The sequence below is a fragment of the Pocillopora damicornis genome, chromosome 1, assembly GCF_964200805.1.
Source record: "Pocillopora damicornis chromosome 1, jaPocDami1.2, whole genome shotgun sequence".
Classification (NCBI taxonomy): Eukaryota; Metazoa; Cnidaria; class Anthozoa; order Scleractinia; family Pocilloporidae; genus Pocillopora; species Pocillopora damicornis.
In genome coordinates, this window is record NC_142670.1 from 13,932,064 (window position 1) to 13,951,169 (window position 19,106).

Consider the following 19,106-nt stretch of genomic DNA (forward strand, 5'->3'; position numbering starts at 1 on the left):
TGAGATCATAGGTCTATCGACCGGTATAGGTTTCTGTATTTTCGTGAGCGTATAGAATATTGATATTCTGAGCGGATTGGGAGTTTGAGAAGCCATTTCTTAGTCATGTCATCAATGTTTTTGCCCCGATTTGGTTAATGATCTCATTAAACCTTTTTCGCGTGCTTTTTACGAATGGTGCTCTGAGAGGTTTGTAGTGAATTCTACTACTCTGCTGTCGCGTTGCAATTTTGACCTCCTCTATCTTTTTGTCTTATTTGTGATGACTGTTGTTGCACCTTTGTCTGCTTTTTTGAGGTTCAGAGCAGAGTTGTTTTTCAACTCTTGCAGAGCTGTGACCTCATTGCGTTACAAACTATGTTTTGGCTTCGTTACAGTAACCTCTTCAAGTTGTGCGTTGACACTTTCTAAGTAGCTCTCAAGGACAATAGAGGGCTGAACCGATGGCATCTAGTTTGATTTAACATAAAATGGGTGCGTTTCTTTGTTTTGTCCGTGAAAGATGTAGAGGCGCACGCGTCTCGCAAATTGTTCATAATCTCGCAAGAGTTGTTGCCTAATTTTACGTTCGTTTGTCACGGGTGTTGGGATGAGTTTAAGACATTTTGATAGCACGCTGATTGACTTTCAGAGAGTTGACAGTTAGAGAATTTTTTTCGGAATTTTTCTTTATCTCCCCATCTTTAGCTAAAAGGCTACATTTTAAATTGTGTCGACGCTCTTTACGTCTTAGGCTTTTTCCGCTTCCGGTATTGTTACAGCTAGCTTTTTAAGAGTCAGAGAACATACTGATATATTTTCCATCGCTTTTATTTGCAAGTGTATAAATAAGCTCTTTAAGGTCGAAAATTCATTCCTTCATTCGGCTATTCACTGTTTTTTTACACTGTTCGCCGAGTGCTTTCCTTTTAGCGGTTGCCTATCTACATGTATGTTCTTACGAGCTAAGAGTTCGTAGTTAGCCCTCTTTCTTTGGCTCTCAGCCTTCTATGGTCAAAGTTATTCATGGCATTAACTAAGCCCTGTTGACCTTGTTTTTTATTTCTTTTACTTCGAACAATATGTGCGCCATTCCTTTATAATACTAATTAGTCGCTATTAACCTTTACTTAAATTGCCTCGTATTCATATTAAAAACGTGTGTGGTATTGTCTTCAAAGAAGAGAGGAGGCTTTTCAAACTAATTAGATAAATATTAATATTTCTTTTTTTTTCATCCTTTCGTCATCAGAAGAATCATTAACAGTATCGTCACCAACATGGACAGCATCACCAACCTACACAGCTTCACCAACGTGGACAGCATCACCGACATGGACAGCATCACCAACATACACAGCATCACCAACCTACACAGGATCACCAACATGGACAGTGTCGACAACAATGACAGTTTTACCAACACCGACTTCACTATCATCATCAACAACTGAAGGTTGCTTATTTTCCGAAAGTTAGGCTTTTTCCGATTTCACTTGACATCTTTTCAGCTTTCACGCCACCCCTTTCTGTAGCGAGGGCTTTGTCTTAAAAGTGTGGGAAAGACAGTATCCAGTAGTCTAATTCGTGTTTCTGAAAAACGCTATTGTGGCTAGCTTCATAACCGAACATAAACGGGTATACAAGAGAAACTCTTTAGTATTTTGAGTAAGGGGTATTTCTTGAGGTAATGTTACAATGATTCCATGATAGAAATCTTAGGAACTCTGTTCTGTTTACTATTATATGCCAATCTAAAGAAAAAAGTTTCGTTGGAAATTTGGAAAAGCAATCTGAATGTGTCTTCCAATGGCTACTTCAGCTTTGTCAAGGCGCACTGATGACAAAGCAGAACCATTCTGATTAACAGTAAGCTAAGGTTAAAAAGTAACAAACTTTTGCTTTTTGTTACAACGGCTTTTAGGTAAGACGCAGGACCTTGTTGCAGTCATTTCTGGCGGAGCTGAGGTGATTCGAGGACTCAAAGAAAACATCACATTGGATGGCTCACTCTCATATGACCCTGAGGCTGCACATGGTGACCAATCGGGAATGAACTTTACGTGGCATTATGGTGAGATCACTGGGAATTACTCCTATGTGCAGGGAAAGAAAAGAGACTTCTTTATTGCGGTAAACGAGTCAGCTTTTCACTATAATAGAAGAGCATCTGGCGTGCGAGTTTCCTTGAATACAGAGGCTATGTCTCTCAGTGATATCTACATAGCTAGACTGGTTGTGACCAAAGACTATCGCAATGCTAGCGCTTATCAAGTCATCCATTTCTCGAATGGAGATCCCCCTAAAATATATCAAAGGTAAGAAAGTTGGTGTGTTGTCGATGCTATCATTGTGGCTGTTGCTTGTTCTTTTTGTTGCTACTGATATCCCTATTTAGTTTCCTATTTTCTTATTGCTGCTTCTGCTTCAGTTGAAGTTCTTGCTGTTGATTTTGCCATTGCTGTTGTTGTTGTTGTTGTTTTGTGATGTCTTGTCTTGTTTTCCCGAAGTGCCGCTGTATTTTGCCTTTCTTCCTCTGTTGCAGTTATTATGACCACCATTGTTCTCAACAAGCAAGGCCGTAGTTACGCTACATTGATCTACATTCTCATTTAGTAATCGACATTCGTTCCTTATTTCAGGTGTTTCATAAATTGTCTGCCTAAAATCAGCCCCTCAGTACGACTTAGTGTCCGATCAGAATGCAAGGGATTACAGTGCTTCAAAATTTCTTCATATGAGTGGATACTCTACCAGCGATATGAGGGAAACACGTCCACTGTTTGGCAAAGAAAATATAATTTAGAACTCATTACAAGTACACCTCTAAATGCAAGCAACATTGTTATAAATGGAGGTTCCCTTGCTGCTGGAAATATGTACCGCTTGGCATTATTTATCACAACTAACGACGGTTTATGGGCGATGTCAGCCTACGACATTTCCACCGCGTTACAGCCCACAAGGGGGACATGCTCGATCACTCCGTCAAGTGGCATCTCCTTGGAATCACACTTTAATCTGAGCTGTATCAACTGGACAAGTGACAGCACCCCTCTGTCCTACCGGTTTCAATATAGACTAGAGAACGGTATGTACACTGTGTTATATCATGGCGTCAACAACTCCATAGTTACCTTTGGGATACCGCCTGGGAACAATGCAGAAAACTATACCATGAGATTCAACGTTGTTGTTACTGATAGCTTCGGAATTTCTGCCTCTCCTGTTAATCTAACAGTACAGATAAGTTAAGTTGGTAGGTTCTGTAATATTGATGTAGTTGGGAAATTCTGTTGACATAATTTCGTCATTTTTTGAAAGCTAGCCATCGGAGGGTAAAAAAGCAAACTTTTTCTAAACGTGTAACTTATCCAATATTGACCAATGCTCTTTCTGTAGGTTAAACCTTCCCAGGGTCTAAGACCAGATGAAATCACAAGCCTGGAGGCCATGATCCAGGAAGTCATCAGAAAAGGGGACTTGGGAAAAGCGGCACAATTAGCAAACTCTGTCCTTCAGATTGTTACACAAGAAACCAAGATGAATTTGGAGAAGAAAATCAAGGTAAATGCGATTACAAATGTTTTATATTTCATGGACGCACTATTCGTGTAATAGTATAATGATATCTCTGCGTATCCAAGTATTTGTACATACGTGTGTTAATGTATTGTGGTACTCATGACTTTTATAATCCAACTGCACTGAGTAGACTACAAATAATACACAGAGAATAATACATGCTCCCGTAGATATGGAATTTTTCTAGGAGCTTTTAACTCGATAGCTCACGAGTGAGCGCAGCGAAAGAGTGAGATGTCGAGTTGAACACGAGAAGAGAAATTCCATATCTACAAGCAACCATGAATTACTTCGTTTATCATACAAACACAATAGCTCTTTACTGAGAAGAAAAGGCGACTTCATTTATGAATTAAAATAAATGAATCGACATTCCCCGAATAATAATCGTAGACTACGTCGGCCCTAGCTCCTAAAATGGAAAAATGCGTTGAATCATGATTAAAAAAACAACAATGGTCGTAATTTTCAATTTACAAAATTCTCAGTTATTGACTTTGTCCTTGCCGACAGAAGAGGTCTTTCAGGTAAACGGCAAAAATCGGCTGGTGGCAAATCTTCCAGTTGTCGATTTTCATCCTCAGCCGGGAGAAATGCTAACACCAAAGCCACTGAATATGTAGCTTTCGGTTTTTCTTTTAGTATATTGGTTTTCTTCCCCTTCTAAGAAAGTTTCAACCTCACTGTCTGTCAGCAATAAGGATTTTTTAGTGTTTTAGCCGCCATAATTCGAGAAAGCTCCGACAAACAACTCTAATTGAGAATCGAGAGGGCTTCGCCTTTAATTAATCAACCAGACCGAGTGGCGCCAATGGAGAGTGACGTGTCAGCAGCTCATTGGCTTTATCAACACACGTTAAAAATAAATCCCTGTGTAACACTGCAGTTTATGTGATAAATAGTATTTATGTGAACTAATTTATTCGTGTATTCGTGCACTCATGTACTCGTATAGTAGTGTACTCGTGCATTCTATTATTCGTGTAGACGTTTATGTTTGTGTACCTGTGCTGTCGTATATTCGCATGCTAGAAGGTTCTTGCATTAACATATATGCGATTGAACTTCATTGCATTTCAAGGTTGTAGACTTTGTAATCAAAACTATTACGTCAGTGAAGGTAAACAACACTGCAGACCTGCTTCAAAGCTCCTCCGTGATTGGTTCTGCCCTTCAAGTCTTAGAAAAAGTCTCTCCCGAGTCATTGGTAGGTAAAATAAGATCGATCGTTTATCATAAAGAATGACACACATGTAGAGGGATATAAAATTGCCACAATCGGCATAAAAATTATTTATTGCTTTTTTCATGAGCTAGAGTTCTACATCGCTGTCGGTTGTCTTGATTTAGTTTTATAATGCACAGGCTAAAAATGTTTGAGAAAAAATGCCAAAAGGCGTTTTAGAATTCCTTTACCTAAACAAAAATGGTTTAAAGGCGACGATACCTCTCTAAACCCGGGCTCCTAGAAATAGAAATGTACTGTGCTGAGCAGCAAATAATTCCATGTTTGTTCATAACGCACTTTCAGGAACTGTCATTATCGGCTGTCGATTCGCAAACGACCTTCTTAAGGTCTATCGTCCAGTTGAAGGACGTTGCTGACATGTCTTTAGTCACTCAATCAGCAGAAAACTTAGTTTGGTGTCTTCGAAGTGTGCTAAAGATATCCGCAGAGATGGCTTCAATAGATTCCATCTTAAGCTTCCAAGAGCAGGTATTTTGTTGGCTGTTGTAGTCTAACAGCGATATCTAGTTACATATGAAACTTCAAGCTGCACTTAAGTCGGCTTCCCTCATTTTTAACTGACACATTGCGTGTCAAGCTGGTGCCGCTGTCAAATCACGCGATAAAGTTGCCATTATCGCTACTTACAATAGGTCGTCGCAAACCTTACAAGTGCCTCAAAAAATTAATTTTTTTTTGTAATTGTCCCTGCTAAGCTCTTTTTGTTAGTCTAGCTTTGCTTCTTTTTGTTATTTTTACTTGTTTGCTCGTGATGTTTTGTTTCATTTTACAGGGTGAGAGGTCTGCTAATACTGCCCTAAAAGTGCTGGGAAAAGTTGCAGACGCATTGTTAGCCCTGAGAGTCCCAGGTGAAAACATGATATCGATCTCCACGAGTCAATTGAACATGACATTAGGGCGACATAGCCCGAATAAACTTGCAGGGCTGCAGATAAAGGGTGGAAGTGGCAGCTTCATTTTACCACCATGGCCTGTCACAGGAAGGAACAGAACAAGTTTTGTCGACACCCAGGTAAGGGATTACATCAATATAAGAAACGAGCGCATATCAAAATCGATTTGGTCGTGGGTGACTTCGGAAAGTCTGATAACCCAAGACCAAACGCTTTGGAAGGTACAGTCTCTGTTAGGCATCCTGAACTCTTTTCTCGTTTGGCTTCCATAATTATGGTCAGTTAGCGATAATTATCATGTCTCTTAATCCTCAATACCTTAAAGTCAACAAAAAGTTTTGATTTATTCTTATTGCAGATGCTATCAATGTCATTCAACCCCTACACCTGGGACAGCACCAAGGAGCGAGTCGACTCTGAGGTTCTATTTCTGGACTTAAAGGACAATAAAAGCGAGCTCTTGGAAGTGTCAAGTCTACCAGAAGACATTGTTATCGTTATTCCACCAAAACCTCGGACAATGCCCAAGGAGCTATGGTACTTCACGACGGATGACGATTTACGTTTCCACGAGATAGCTGTCAAGTACGAAAACACTCTGATACAGGTAGAAGTCAAACCCCAAGAGCCAACTGTACATCTGTTTGTTTACTTGCGATTTGGTGAACGGCCAACGACTCGAAACTACGATCTCAATGCCACAATCTCTCAAAATGGACAGTGCGTTTGGACTGCAAGTGCGCATGACAAAAAGGAGAGACAACCAGAATGCTCGTCGAACCCACCTACCCCAATAGCAACATTGGCCAGGCATCCTGGAAAATACTTTCTGGGCGTAAAAAACTATAATGCCACCACGACCACCCCACACAGGAGAAAGAAAAGATCGTGTTTTACAGCTGGACGGCAAAAGCGCTCTTGCGTCGAAGTCAAAGATCCCCCACCTACCCTACCCATGAGCAAAACTGCATCTGTGACACCAGCTTATGATTCCAAAACCGATCAGAACTATACTCTGAGGGTGACCTTCGGTAGCTGTGTATACTGGTCAGCGAAAGTTGAGATGTGGGTAACAAAAGGCTGTCGGGTGAGTCGGTGTAAAGTGTTAACATTATCGAATAATTTTTATAATGTGGAATTAGTTCAGACACTTTTCAGAGAATTCGTGGGTTTCACGTAATTGTGGAAAAATGAGTGCTCTATTGTGATCATCTTCGCTTATTTGGCAACTATAAATCTAGAAGACAAAACTTTGTCGAGCCCGTGTGTAGTCTTCCACCGCAAAAAATAAAATTATTCTCATAGCTAATCACGACCTTTGAATACCTTTGAATGGACGAGACGCATCATTAGCACTGAAAACCGAAACAGTGATTTTCTCTCTGGACAATTCCAGATTTTAGGAGCATTGGACAGATTTATTAACTGCAGCTGCGATCACCTGACATCCTTCGGGGGAAGTCTTTTGGTTAAACCGAATCCTATCGACTTCGACAAGGTTCAAGTGCAGATTCAAAAGTTGCCAGAATCTGGAAATATCAGAGTTATTTTGGCGGTGGCGTTGGTTTTCTTAAGTTACGTGATTGTGCTTGTTATCGTCAGGAAGGCAGACATAGAAGACTCTAAAAATGTAAGTTCTGAACATATTTTGTATTATGTAGAACTTAATACGCTTTGAAAACTTGCAGAATTCATATTTTTCTAAGTATCCTCAAAAAAAAGTTTTTTAATATCAACAATATATATATATTTTTTTCTTTAAGTAAGGGAAAAAGTAAAAAAAGGTAAATCACCGATTCATTAATGGTATTATCATTTTTCTTAAGAACGTTTTACCAGTCCATTTGCCATCCTCTCCAGAGAGTACATATGGATACGAGATAGTAATAACTACAGGAGTCTGGATATACTCAGGCACAACAGCTCAAGTTGCTATGGAGATTTACGGTTCTGACGGAAGGAGTGGCATTCTTCAGCTCAGCCAAGAAGAGACTGGTTCAATTGACGTGTTCTTCTCTCGTGGTAACTCGGCCATGTTTGTACTGTATGTTAACAAATCTCTTGGTGTGATTCGAGAAGTGAAGATTGGTCATAACAACTTTGGTGGCAGTCCTTCGTGGTTTTTAGAGGAAATTTTCATTCGGGACGTACAATCCAATCAGTCTTGGAAATTTATGGTCAGTCAGTGGTTTGCTCTTGAGCGCGGAGACGGGCGTATCGAGCGAATGTTTCAAGCAACGGTATCTCAAATGGACTTTGCCAGTGAGGTTGCAAAACGCTGGCGGAGAGGGCTTATGGAACTACATATCTGGGTGTCAGTTGCTGCCAAACCAAAGAGAAGTCACTTTTCAAGAGTACAGCGGGTTTCTTGCTGCCTTTCAGTGCTTTTGACATCCATGTTTGCAAACGCGATGTTTTATGAGCTCCAAGGCAAATATGAACAACCTATTCAAGTTGGACCGCTGAAATTCTCGTGGAGACAAGTAGTTACTGGTATTGAAAGTGCGCTCATTGTGGCACCAATAAACATATTAATAGTGCTTTTATTTAAAAAAGCATCCAAAAAGTCCTCGAGTAACAATAGTCCTTGCTATAAGGCTAATTTAATCAAAGGTATCGCCTGGTTCTTGTTTTTCGGTTCTTGTGCTATTTCTGCTACGTTTACAATCTTCTATAGCCTGATTTGGGAAAAGAGTGTCAGTGAGCAGTGGCTGTCCTCAATGCTTATCTCCTTTGCTCAAGATGTCACAATTATGGAACCAGTTAAAGTGTTCTGTACAGCTGTAGTTTTGGCGGCCATTATCAAGATGAAGGCGAAGAGATCAACGGTACCTGCATGTGAAGACTCTAATCAAGTTGAAAGCGGTTGCTCAAAACAAAGGCTGTGGACGTTGAAATTAGCGGAAGTAGAAAAGATGAGGAAACGCCAGGCCAAGAAACAGAACCTGTCACGTTATTTCACAGAGTTGGGTATCTACTTGGTTTTCGTTTTCTTGTTAATGGTAGTGTGCTATGGAAACAGAAATGACCATCGCTACTTAATGACCAGATCAATCCGAGATGGACTGCCCAATTTCAACAATGTGAGTAACATTTATTGTGTTTGGAGAAATCGTTAAAAGACTGATATTACCCAACGATTGATTCTGGATTGCCAAACCCTATTTGAAATCTATTTTCACGACATAAACATATCCTCCAAAGCGTAAACACCTCTTTTCTTTATCGGGAATTATTGCTACTTTTCAAGTCCGTGGGTTGTGTATAGAACAACTGTTATGATCACATTTCGAATTTTGGTTAGAATCTGTATCAATTCTTGTCAGACTTTGCATCATAATGGCTTGGCTCCCTTACCTGTTTCTAAATGTTCCTGATCCACCAGCGAGTCATGCCTCCATCCCAGTCGGTGAAATCCGACCAACACATCTCCCATTCTTGACTTTCTTTTTATTTAGTCCGTTTTAAAGATCATAACCATAATTAGCGATACGAAAGGTGATGCAGTCACAAATTCTAAGTAACGTATTAATTTTTATTGAACTCAGATGGCAGATGACAGGAAGTACTGGAGCTGGCTGCGGGAAGTTTTCATTCCTGGAGTGTTTTCCGGTAGATGGTACAACGGTCAGGAAGAGAAAAAAACAATGTACATTGGTAATAAACGCTCTCTTCTCGTCGGGATGGCTCAATTAAGGCAACTGAGAGTGAAATCGAGTAAGTCCTTTCTTTTATTTACTTTTAAGTCTAACTCACCCTAAAGGAGACGCCCAGAAAATATATTTTTTTTTCTGTCAAAGTGTTAGGCATACGTTGTCAAGATTTTGATATTCTACTTAATTTTGAATTGGTCTGTACACCTTTTAAAGAGAGAAAACGGGCAGAAGTGAATATCCGGTTTTTAACTAAATTTACCTTTACGATAAAGAATATGGGAGATGTGCTATACCTGTATATTGAATTAGTTCCAAAACAAACTTTCTAATAAATGTCCCTTTTTTTCATTAAACTTACAGCACCATGCAACGTGTTAAAATACATGAAGACAACTTTCCAGGAATGTTACGAAGGTTATTCGGAAACAAACGAAGACAAGACCGCTTTCTATGAACCGGGCTGGAGGTTTGTCGACAACTCTACAAGAGACGCAGATTTATTTCGACTTTGCCCGAAGCCATGGCGATATCAAAATGCGGAAGAAAGTGGTAGCGGGTCAGAGTGGGGACAGTTCTCATTTTATCGTGGAGGAGGATTTGTAGCAGACCTCGGGTACAAGAACCATACGGGGTTCAAAGCCGTAACCACTTTGCAAAACAACGGTTGGCTTGGCAGGCAAACCCGGGTGGTTCTCGCACAGTTTTCCGTGTTTAACCCGTCGGTGAATATTTTAGGTGTTGCCACATACTTTTACGAAGTTGAGGCATCAGGACTCAAAGAAGCTTTGGTACAAACTGACATTCTTTCTCTTGATCCTACAAACACAGCTTCATATCAGTTCTATTTGATTTGCATTTTACTATACGCTGTATCCGTTCTGGTGTTTTTGGGAAGAGAATGCTTCAAGCTTTTCAATCACCGTTCCCGGTATTTCCAGTCCCTGTGGAATTGGGTGGAGATGTCCCAGGTTGTTTTCTCCGTGTTGGCCGTGGTTTTGTACATAAAACGACAAATCATAGTCTCTTCAACATGGGCAAGGTTAAAAGAAAACAGTTATGCAAATATAACTTTCAAAAAAGCTATCATTTGGCATGAAGCAGAAAATGTTGTACTTGGAATCCTGATGTTTATCGTCACTGCAAAACTCTTGCGAGTCATTCGCTTCAATAAACATGTTGCTGTATTCTCCAAAGCACTGACGATATCTGCACAATCTCTTTCATCCTTTAGCATTGTCCTATTGATTCTCTTCGTGGCATTTCTTCACACTGGTGTATTGATGTTTGTTACTGGATCTGAGCGCTACTCCTCAGTGCTAAAAGCAGCTTATTTCCAACTCGAACTGACTCTTGGAAGAGTGAAAGCCAGACCAATCAGTGAATTAGCAGAGGTAAACAGCACATGCGCTAAGATATTTGTCTTTGCTATTCTTTTCATCCTAACAATTATCTGCATGAACTTTTTCATCAGCGTAATAAACGATGCACTTCTGGATGCAAAGGATACCGCGAACGAAAGTGAGTTGCACGAGCTCGTTGATGAGGTTCGTTGCAAAGGCTCAAAAGAACGGAACACATTTTTCGATACTGTCAGCAGTAGACTGAGACAACTGAAAGTCTCCCAAGCATCAAACACGGAAGAGAAAAAAGCAGTAGATAGAAGCATTACCCTTGATTCCAAGAAGAGTTCAAAAATCAACTTTGACCAAATCAGTGAGGCCATCAAAGCTTTGAGGGGAAAAACAGGCCAAGAACCAGGAGAAAAACAGCCGAAATACTCAAGAGGAAAATCATTTTTCGATGGAATTAGCAAATTCTTGAAAACACTGGGAAGAATGAACCATGACGAACACTGCAAAGGTAAAAAAAGGAAGAAAGTTCGATTTCAAGAGGATGTCGCTAACTCTCATCTTCGGAAATTAGAGAAAAGAGGGTATGAATTGTTTCAGCGGCTTGATAGGGTTATGGCGGGTTTCTCAAAAGAGGACGAAGAATATCATTATCTAATGGAAACAATGCGAGCCTGTGACTTCTAAAGAGAGAGGAAATAGATAAATGGTGAAAGGAATAGATCATATACTCGAGAATTAGACTGAAAGATCGGGACTGTAGTCTACATTACCCCGTGATCATTGGCAAATGGCTGAAATGCTTCGCAGAGGCGATCAAGTAGAAATAATTTTTTGCCAGTTTCCTTCAGAGTGTATTATGTTTGTATGTAGGTCCATCTAAATTAGATAATTAAAACGTAGCTTCACGACCTGATGATTAGTTTCTCGAAGCGGTGCTTAGGGAAAGGCCTCGTTAGAATGTCAGCAATCATCTCATCAGTGGCAAGATATTTACAAAAAATTGCTCCATTTAGTGCTTGTGGAGTACCAGCAAACGAAAACTACCCCTCGTCGGTGCTACCCCAAGGTAAAGAAGAACCAGACGAAACTTTTTGTCGCCATTCCTTCACCATCTTCTTTCAAAAATTACTTTTGACATGTACACTCAACCGTCTATGCTATCGCTCGACGTAAAGCGTACTTTTTGATCTCTACAAACAACGGTCTAAAAGCGACGATCAACAGAGAATTGACCCATGGGTAAAAAACTAAAAACTGAGCTTTCCAAAACACTGACAGCACATGTTAGCTCTTTTTTTAAGTCTTCCTCCCCCTCCCCCCCCCCCAAAAAAAAAAAAAAAAAAGAAAAGAAAAGAGAAGGAAAAAAACATACCTAAATGGGGATACTGTGCACGGAAACAGTTAATCTATTTTGAAACACACAAGTGGAACAATTTTGGCTGGAAATTCCCCGCGCAAAATGATAAAGTAGAAAATACAAAGCAATCTGTCTGACGCAAAATCTAAGGAAAGAATTGAGTCAATGACAGGAAACAACAAAAGTTTGACGAAGGAAAAATACAGATTTTTTGAACACGAAGTTTATTCAACTACGGATACTTTGTTACCCCAGTAATTTACCATTGACTTTGACAGCTTGAAAACGAAATATCCGCACACGCGCAAACGGTTGAACGCTTTGTCAAGTGATAATAAAGAGCGGGAAGCAGAAACTCATCCCAGCGGCCAGTTTGAAGACAGAGAAAAAGGTCATCGTAGAGAGGTAAAGGACCACTAGCGTAAAATGACATCTTTTTTTTTCGAGGGTAAATCGATTCTCATAGTAAAAGAAAAAAATAAAATATTTATTGGGGCCTATAAAGGGCTAATGTGGTCAAAGTAGAGGAAAACCTAGTTCAAGTATTCAGAAGGGAAACCTCGAGGAAAAACGAAATCAGCAAGGTGAGATGAGTCAACCAGTTTGTGAACAAACGTTACACTTTGTTTTTTCTGTAATTATATAAGCTGTCTGAAGACTTTCTGTCAGGCGAGCTTACTACGTACACATTGCACCGCAACTTTCCTGGTCACTCTTTGATCATCTCAGTTTTTGTTGGATCTGTGAAGAGTTAACTTTTCCGCTGTTTGGCGGGACTCAAGGGAAAATTTCGTTTGAGAAGAGGTGGTAAACTTGAAATAAAGGCCGTTTTAGACGAGTAGAAACTGATGGAAGTTCAAGAGTAAATCACAACGAAACTTTTTTATAATCGATACTGAAAATCTGCTTTTTGGCTTCGCCGACGAGAAGCACCTTTCTATAAAAGGTGTCATTTTGCGTCGGTAAAAAAACATTTCCTCTGAATCATGACCTTCTTAATAGGGAAAACAGGTCCCAAAAAAGAGGCAGAAACCGCACCCATGGCCGTAAGGTTTTTCTACCCCTTTTCACGTTATAACGTTGGCCCAAATGAAGATGTGTTCGCTAAACTTTTCAATGAAAGTGCGCACGTAGAATAGAAAATTGTCGCTCGAAAGACGTTCACAAAACTAAAAAACCATCAAATCTGAGAAAATTTCCTCTAAAACATTTAATAACCGTAAAGTCAGGGATGTCGCTCTTTAAAGAAAAAATTTAGTGAGCTACAATATTATCACAACCATTAAGATCTACTACGTGTGATGGCTTAACTCGCCGAGTTTAAATCTAGTTTCAAAACACATTATAATCAGCTTTAAAACTCTACTTAAAAGTACTGAGTGTGGTAATGTTAATTACAGTTTTCGATATATTCAAACATTGAGACTTCTCCCCCGTCATCGCATAAGTATTGAACAATCGAGCCAGTAAAAACTGTCTAAAATACAAAACGTGCACTATATCTTATCACAGTAATCAAATATTTGTCCAGACATTCAAAACTGATTAAATCAAATTTGAAACTTATTCTCCGGTCTCAGTTTCTGTCCCACTCAAATATTTCCTTTGATGACGAAAAGCAAAGTTTCTACAAAAAAAATTTTCTTGGTATTTGGAGAAATTCTTAAACCCAGAATACAGAACTTAAGCAAATATTAACAATGACGTCAAAAACTTAACGATCTAAGTCACAATCTCACTCCGAACATTATCTGCGCCTTCTCCACCATGAAACAGGAGAGGAGTGGAACCGAGGCAGCGGTTTGGGTACAAATTCATTGAGCTAAAAAAGTTTCGAAAACTATAAAAAAATGGCAAAAGTTTGTATAATTGAGTATGAGTGCTTATTTTAGGCAGGATTTGGAATGTATACCAGCATAAAATTTGTCTTCTCCGTTTAGTGAGGAAGGAAAAGCTATAACTATCAAGTTCTACCCACCCGACAAAGCTTGTCACTTTGAGTTCCTTGAGAAACTTTGTCAACATGATGTTTGCGTAAAAAGAATCCGTAAAGTCATTCCGGAACTTCTCCAGATTTTCAAGGGTGCGAAATGCCCTGGGTGCGAGATTGAAAACTGCTAATGGAGAGGAAAAGGGTTGACAGACACGGCTTTAAGAATTAAACGCATTTCTAGTTTTCGCTGATTGAATAATCAAGCTGTACTTTACTATCAGGTAAAATCAAGGTCTAAATAAAGAAGAATCAAATCTATCAGGGACAGCGTTTGTTGATTTGTTTCCTTTGGGGAAGGGGTGGAGTTTAAGGATTTTACACTTCTCCCCCCCCCCCAGCCCCTAATAAGGCTCCGTAATATTTTTAAGAAAACCCACTCATTTGCAAGAAATTTGCAGCCAATATTATTAAGTACACTTATATACTTTATTAGCGACGACTGATCCTTCTTCCGTTCCCCCTGAAAACCATCTATTCCCCACCTCACCCATCAGCGACAAATAATGAATTGTTTCTCACATACGATTAGTGGTGGTCATCCAAGCTTGCCCATTCCCTGACCAGATTGGCCAGATTTGTTTTGATAAACTTATATTCATATATAGGTTTTTTAGCTCTTTGGAACGGGAAGAAACGATTTAAGGTGCGGGTTTCAATATTTTGGTGAGCATCGAATGTTGTCTCAAAGTATCAAAAACATACCAAATCAACAAAAAAAGTTAGAACTGCAGGAATCAACGGAAAAAAATAATTTGGAGAATATCACTTTATTGCATTTTCATCCTTAATGTTACTCAATATAGTTCACGTTAGATGTCTGTGACATTTCATGGTTTAAATACTTATTGAAAAGGATATTTTTCTTTTCTTGATGGCGTCCGAAAAGCAACTAATTTCCTTTCCTTAAAGCTCAAAATATATTAAGTGTTGACGACTTGTTCGCTTTTTGTTTCGACAAAGGACTGCTAGGAGAGTTCCTTAGCAGGGGAGGGGAGGGTCCTACTTCAGAGTGTCTGGAGTAGATTTTTTTCATTTCAAAAATTGTTACTTTAATCACTCTGGCAAAGAAAGGGGGTGATTCTTTCTAGTGCTTCATTCCCGCCCCTCCCCTCCCCCCTTTTTTTTTGATGCACTCACGCGCTATAGTTACGCATCTGTGTTGTTTTGCTAAGGGCAGTTGATTTCTCTCCCAGGCTCACCATAATGTAATGATCATATGACATTTCTGACATGTCTGGTTTTAATTTTTAAGTCAACCACTAATTAGCCAGCTAATGTTACTCAGTCATTAAATGACGTCAAGAGACGATTGAGGTATGTCTGAGATTAATGCAAATGGCTTGAACATGGTCAGAGATATCAACACTTGGTTACGATACGAGAATAAATTGAAATTTTTGGGTACGGCTTCATAAACTCGGGTGCCACTTTACAATATAACATCACTTTCAAAGAGGATTGCTTAAACTAGAAATCTGTAAAGTTTCTGAGAAAAAAAGCAGTAATACCTAAGACCATTTATCCGTGGTTTCGATATTGTTCAGTGTCGTCGATAACACTCGTTGATCTTGAACTTCCAGCTTCATGACAAGAAGAAATGTTCGCGGTAGAAACTGCTTAAAGTTAGAAAGAACGGTCGATCAAGAAGCGCGTATTGTCCTGAAAAGAGCTAATGTCCATGAAAGTGATTGGCACTAATTTCATGTCTCGCGGAGGGGAAGTCAGAGGAAAAATTGGTGATCACTTAAATAGTTCACTTATCCAGACAATCATACTTACTGGAACGCGACTCAGTTTGTTTATTCCTCAAAGCTGGATGTTTTGTCTTTTGTTGACACGTTGTCGAGTAACCAATTCGGCAGTCATCGCACACGACCAGAGGTTAACGTAATCACTTACGTAAACACGAAGCTAAAACATTGACACTCAAAAGCTGCAAACTGTTTACAAAGTCAAAACAATCGAGGGCACCTGCGTACGTGCAAACTTTCCTGATCAGTTGGCTGACGGTTGTTAAGATGCTCTCGGTTACAATACTTTCATTATTAGCTGAATGAAGTAAGTTTCATTTCGAAAAATCATCTTTTCGGTAGAAAGGAATTTGAGATTCTCGGCTTCAGCGCAGCACAATTCAAAATTGTGTTTAAGATTATAACAATCTAATCCCTTTCCATACAGAGGTCTCACGCAGTCTCTAAACTTATAGAAAGTCAAACACAAAACTATCCGTCCTAATTTATTTTGTAAGACATTTTAGAAACTTCTGATATGCCTGGGATAGTTTAACAATTTCCCTCAGAAGTGGAAATCACAAAATTACAGCTAGATTTCTTTCCAAATAAATCTCTACTAACTGATTTTATGATATGATCACTTCTTAAACAACGCAGGTATTTTTACTTATGCAATCACAGTGACTAAGTTTGTTTATTCAATATGAGGCTAATTCCCATAGTTTTTCGACTGCTAAGGAATTCAGTAATCACTAGAAGCTTCTAGTGTTTTGAATGAAGACAATTAACTCGTAAAATTCCCGATCGCAGAATAATGAAATCTTTAAGCGATGTGGTTCTTGATGTTTTCCTTTCTTTCAACATCACGACCAAATGTTATGGTAGCGTGATCTAGCCGTGTAGCTCAAGGGAAACCATTGTAACAATAAACTACGGCAAAATTATAAAAAAGAAAATGAGTTGAAAAGGGGTTGCAGTGTAAACTAGCTTAGTAGCTCAAGTTCAACTTTTTCAAGAGATTATTTTTTTTAATTGCGGCAATGAATACGCAGCAGATTTATTCGAAACCGATGATTGAGGGTAATTGACCATTTGATCTATTTTTCCATCAAAAGAAAAACAAACTTCCGTTATCACGAAAAGAGGAGGCAGACCCTTGCGATTTCTTTATTCGCGCGACGCCCTTTTATTTTCCGCTGACTGCACGAAAAACAACTGCAACAGGAAGTGCTAGCTTGAAGGCTACATCTCGTCTAACATTTAATTCGAGCTTAGTGCGTGGTTCACGGCTATGTTCATGATTGTCTCTCTTGTAGAGGCCTCAGTTTCCCTAACTCTGCATTCAATTGCTATTGTTCTGCTTTTGTTCTGCTCATTAGATCTTTTGTTTTGCTTCGTCCCCGTTGCCGCCGTCGTCGTAGTTAAAGGTCTCTACTCCACGGCGGTGGCGACTTGGTAAAACAAACGATTTAATAGCCTAGCAGCTCAGCACATGCGTTTTAAAGCTTTGTATATTTCTTAGCCATCTTCTGTAAAAAAAAATACATAAAAAATATGTGATCATCAAAATTCGTCTTATTGTGAGAACGGAATCCCAGAAAGAAATTTGTATAAGTGCGTATTTGGAACACAACGATGTTCACATTCGTCATGCCCGGAGTTGAGGTGACGAATCGATACGAACACGTAGACACTCCATCTACCCACACGATCGCCGACGAGCTGCACAATCGGAATAAAACTGATTCAGCTACCACCTGATTATCTGAGTGGTGTGTCCCTTCAGTAAATCGCGCAAATGATAGTGAATATCTTTTCTTTTTTCTCTTTTTTGTGAGACAAATGGGACCTTCTCGATCCAACCATCCAAAAAATTATATCGAGACAGAGACGAGGCATCGATTTACCATTGCAGAGTTCGCACTAAAATTTCTCACATATTGTGCTCTGTTCTTAGGCAAGTCTCTTTATCCTCACAGTGCCTCGCTTCATCTAGGAGTTGAAATGGATACCGGCGAACTGACAGAAAAACCTGACGAAATGCTGAGCAAGGGGTTGGGTGGGGGGAAGGGGGGAAGGAACATGTCACGGACAAGCATTCCAGCCAGGGGGAGAATTGCTATACTTCTTGTCACTTCACGCTACTGAAACAAGAATAGGCTGTTGCTGGATAGGTATCTTGGCTCGAGTACAGATTTATCTCTCTATGCACTCAATAAGAAATAAATAGCGCGCATCGAGGCAATGAAGTTTTTTTTTCTTCATCTCCGCTTCATACCGAAAAATTCCAACATCGCTTTGTCAATGTTCACCGTTTTTATTTGGTCTTTCATAACTACTTTGACCCAATTCATTTGATCACTGAGGGCGCTTTCCGCCAATAATTTAAAAATATCTTGCTTTTAATCCTTTACTGGCTATTTGCACAAATTATCTAGCTAGTCATTCACTCTTATTATCCATGGAACTTACCTAAGAAGATGACCGTCTCATTTCTTAAATGAACAAAGGAAAGCTGCCCCCACTGAAAGGCCCTTGACTCCAAGCCCCCCTCTTCATGATTAATGTCTCCTTCCTAGTTGCCATGAATAAATTCTTTGACAGCCAATGATAAGTTTTAATGAGGTAAAGGGCTGTACAGTAGTAACATCCCTACAGCTCCGCTTTTAGACTTGGCTACATCTAAATATTATCAATTGTTCTTTTGATTCGTAAAAGTTGATCATTATTCTCTTTTTGACTTTTTTTGTTTTCTAAATGTCCATTATCTTCATTATGGGAAACTCTATTGATTGCTGTTACGCCACTCGTCAATACAACCAGTGTTTCTTCCCGCGTATTCGGTCGTGTTCGCACACCACTCGGCGAGTCTGGTACAATTACGATGGTCTAGAGACTGTGCAACCTTTGATTGACATCGTAAAGCCTGAAAAGGGTGTGATCTGAAAGTTTCCGAAGTCTCCAGCGGACATCAATGCAGACAAAGAAATAGCGAGTGCACTTGCATTAGGTAGAGTATCATTACACATTAAAATGATATGTTAATATCACAATATTAATGTTGAGGATTGCTTTTCATAAACCTGTAGAGAGTAGCTAAGAAACTAAACAAATTTCTTTCCTCGGCAAAATTGTGCCCAAAAATTTCAATACTTAAAACTTGTTGCTCGAAACTGGAAAAGCCAAGGAGACCGTGATGCTGAAATACATGGGCCACTGTATGCAGGCCTATTATTTAAGGAAAAATGACAAGCAGTCTCAGTTTGCACTGAGAAGAAGTAGTCGTACGGCTTCACCGTTGGAAGTCTG

The 19,106-nt window shown here is 39.5% G+C and overlaps 2 protein-coding genes across 2 annotated transcripts; both read left to right on the plus strand.

The window, feature by feature from the left end:
* The first annotated feature begins 1,386 nt into the window (after positions 1-1,386).
* LOC149052168 (polycystin-1-related protein-like) lies at positions 1,387-8,097 on the plus strand. Its single transcript, XM_089180340.1, has 11 exons — positions 1,387-1,453; positions 1,904-2,297; positions 2,622-3,219; positions 3,382-3,546; positions 4,646-4,771; positions 5,096-5,281; positions 5,586-5,825; positions 6,065-6,793; positions 7,103-7,336; positions 7,533-7,946; positions 8,089-8,097. Exons 1-11 carry the CDS (start codon positions 1,387-1,389, stop codon positions 8,095-8,097), a joined length of 3,162 nt encoding a protein of 1,053 aa, XP_089036466.1.
* Positions 8,098-8,102: 5 nt separating this feature from the next.
* On the plus strand, positions 8,103-11,473 carry LOC149052169 (polycystin-2-like protein 2). The gene is made up of 3 exons (XM_089212455.1): positions 8,103-8,789; positions 9,255-9,423; positions 9,723-11,473. The coding sequence occupies exons 1-3, from the start codon at positions 8,103-8,105 to the stop codon at positions 11,396-11,398; spliced, it is 2,532 nt and encodes an 843-aa protein (XP_089068581.1). The 3' UTR covers positions 11,399-11,473.
* Positions 11,474-19,106: the final 7,633 nt, after the last annotated feature.

What these genes read in the sequence shown, in the direction of transcription:
- LOC149052169 (XM_089212455.1), top strand. Translation starts at nt 8,103, where the DNA reads ATGTTTGCAAACGCGATGTTTTATGAGCTCCAAGGCAAATATGAACAA. An exon ending in GACTGCCCAATTTCAACAAT is followed by an intron (nt 8,790 to 9,254) that starts GTGAGTAACATT and finishes TATTGAACTCAG; the next exon opens with ATGGCAGATGACAGGAAGTA. An exon ending in GCAACTGAGAGTGAAATCGA is followed by an intron (nt 9,424 to 9,722) that starts GTAAGTCCTTTC and finishes TTAAACTTACAG; the next exon opens with CACCATGCAACGTGTTAAAA.
- LOC149052168 (XM_089180340.1), top strand. Translation starts at nt 1,387, where the DNA reads ATGACAGTTTTACCAACACCGACTTCACTATCATCATCAACAACTGAA. An exon ending in AGGTTGCTTATTTTCCGAAA is followed by an intron (nt 1,454 to 1,903) that starts GTTAGGCTTTTT and finishes AACGGCTTTTAG; the next exon opens with GTAAGACGCAGGACCTTGTT. An exon ending in CCTCTCCTGTTAATCTAACA is followed by an intron (nt 3,220 to 3,381) that starts GTACAGATAAGT and finishes CTCTTTCTGTAG; the next exon opens with GTTAAACCTTCCCAGGGTCT.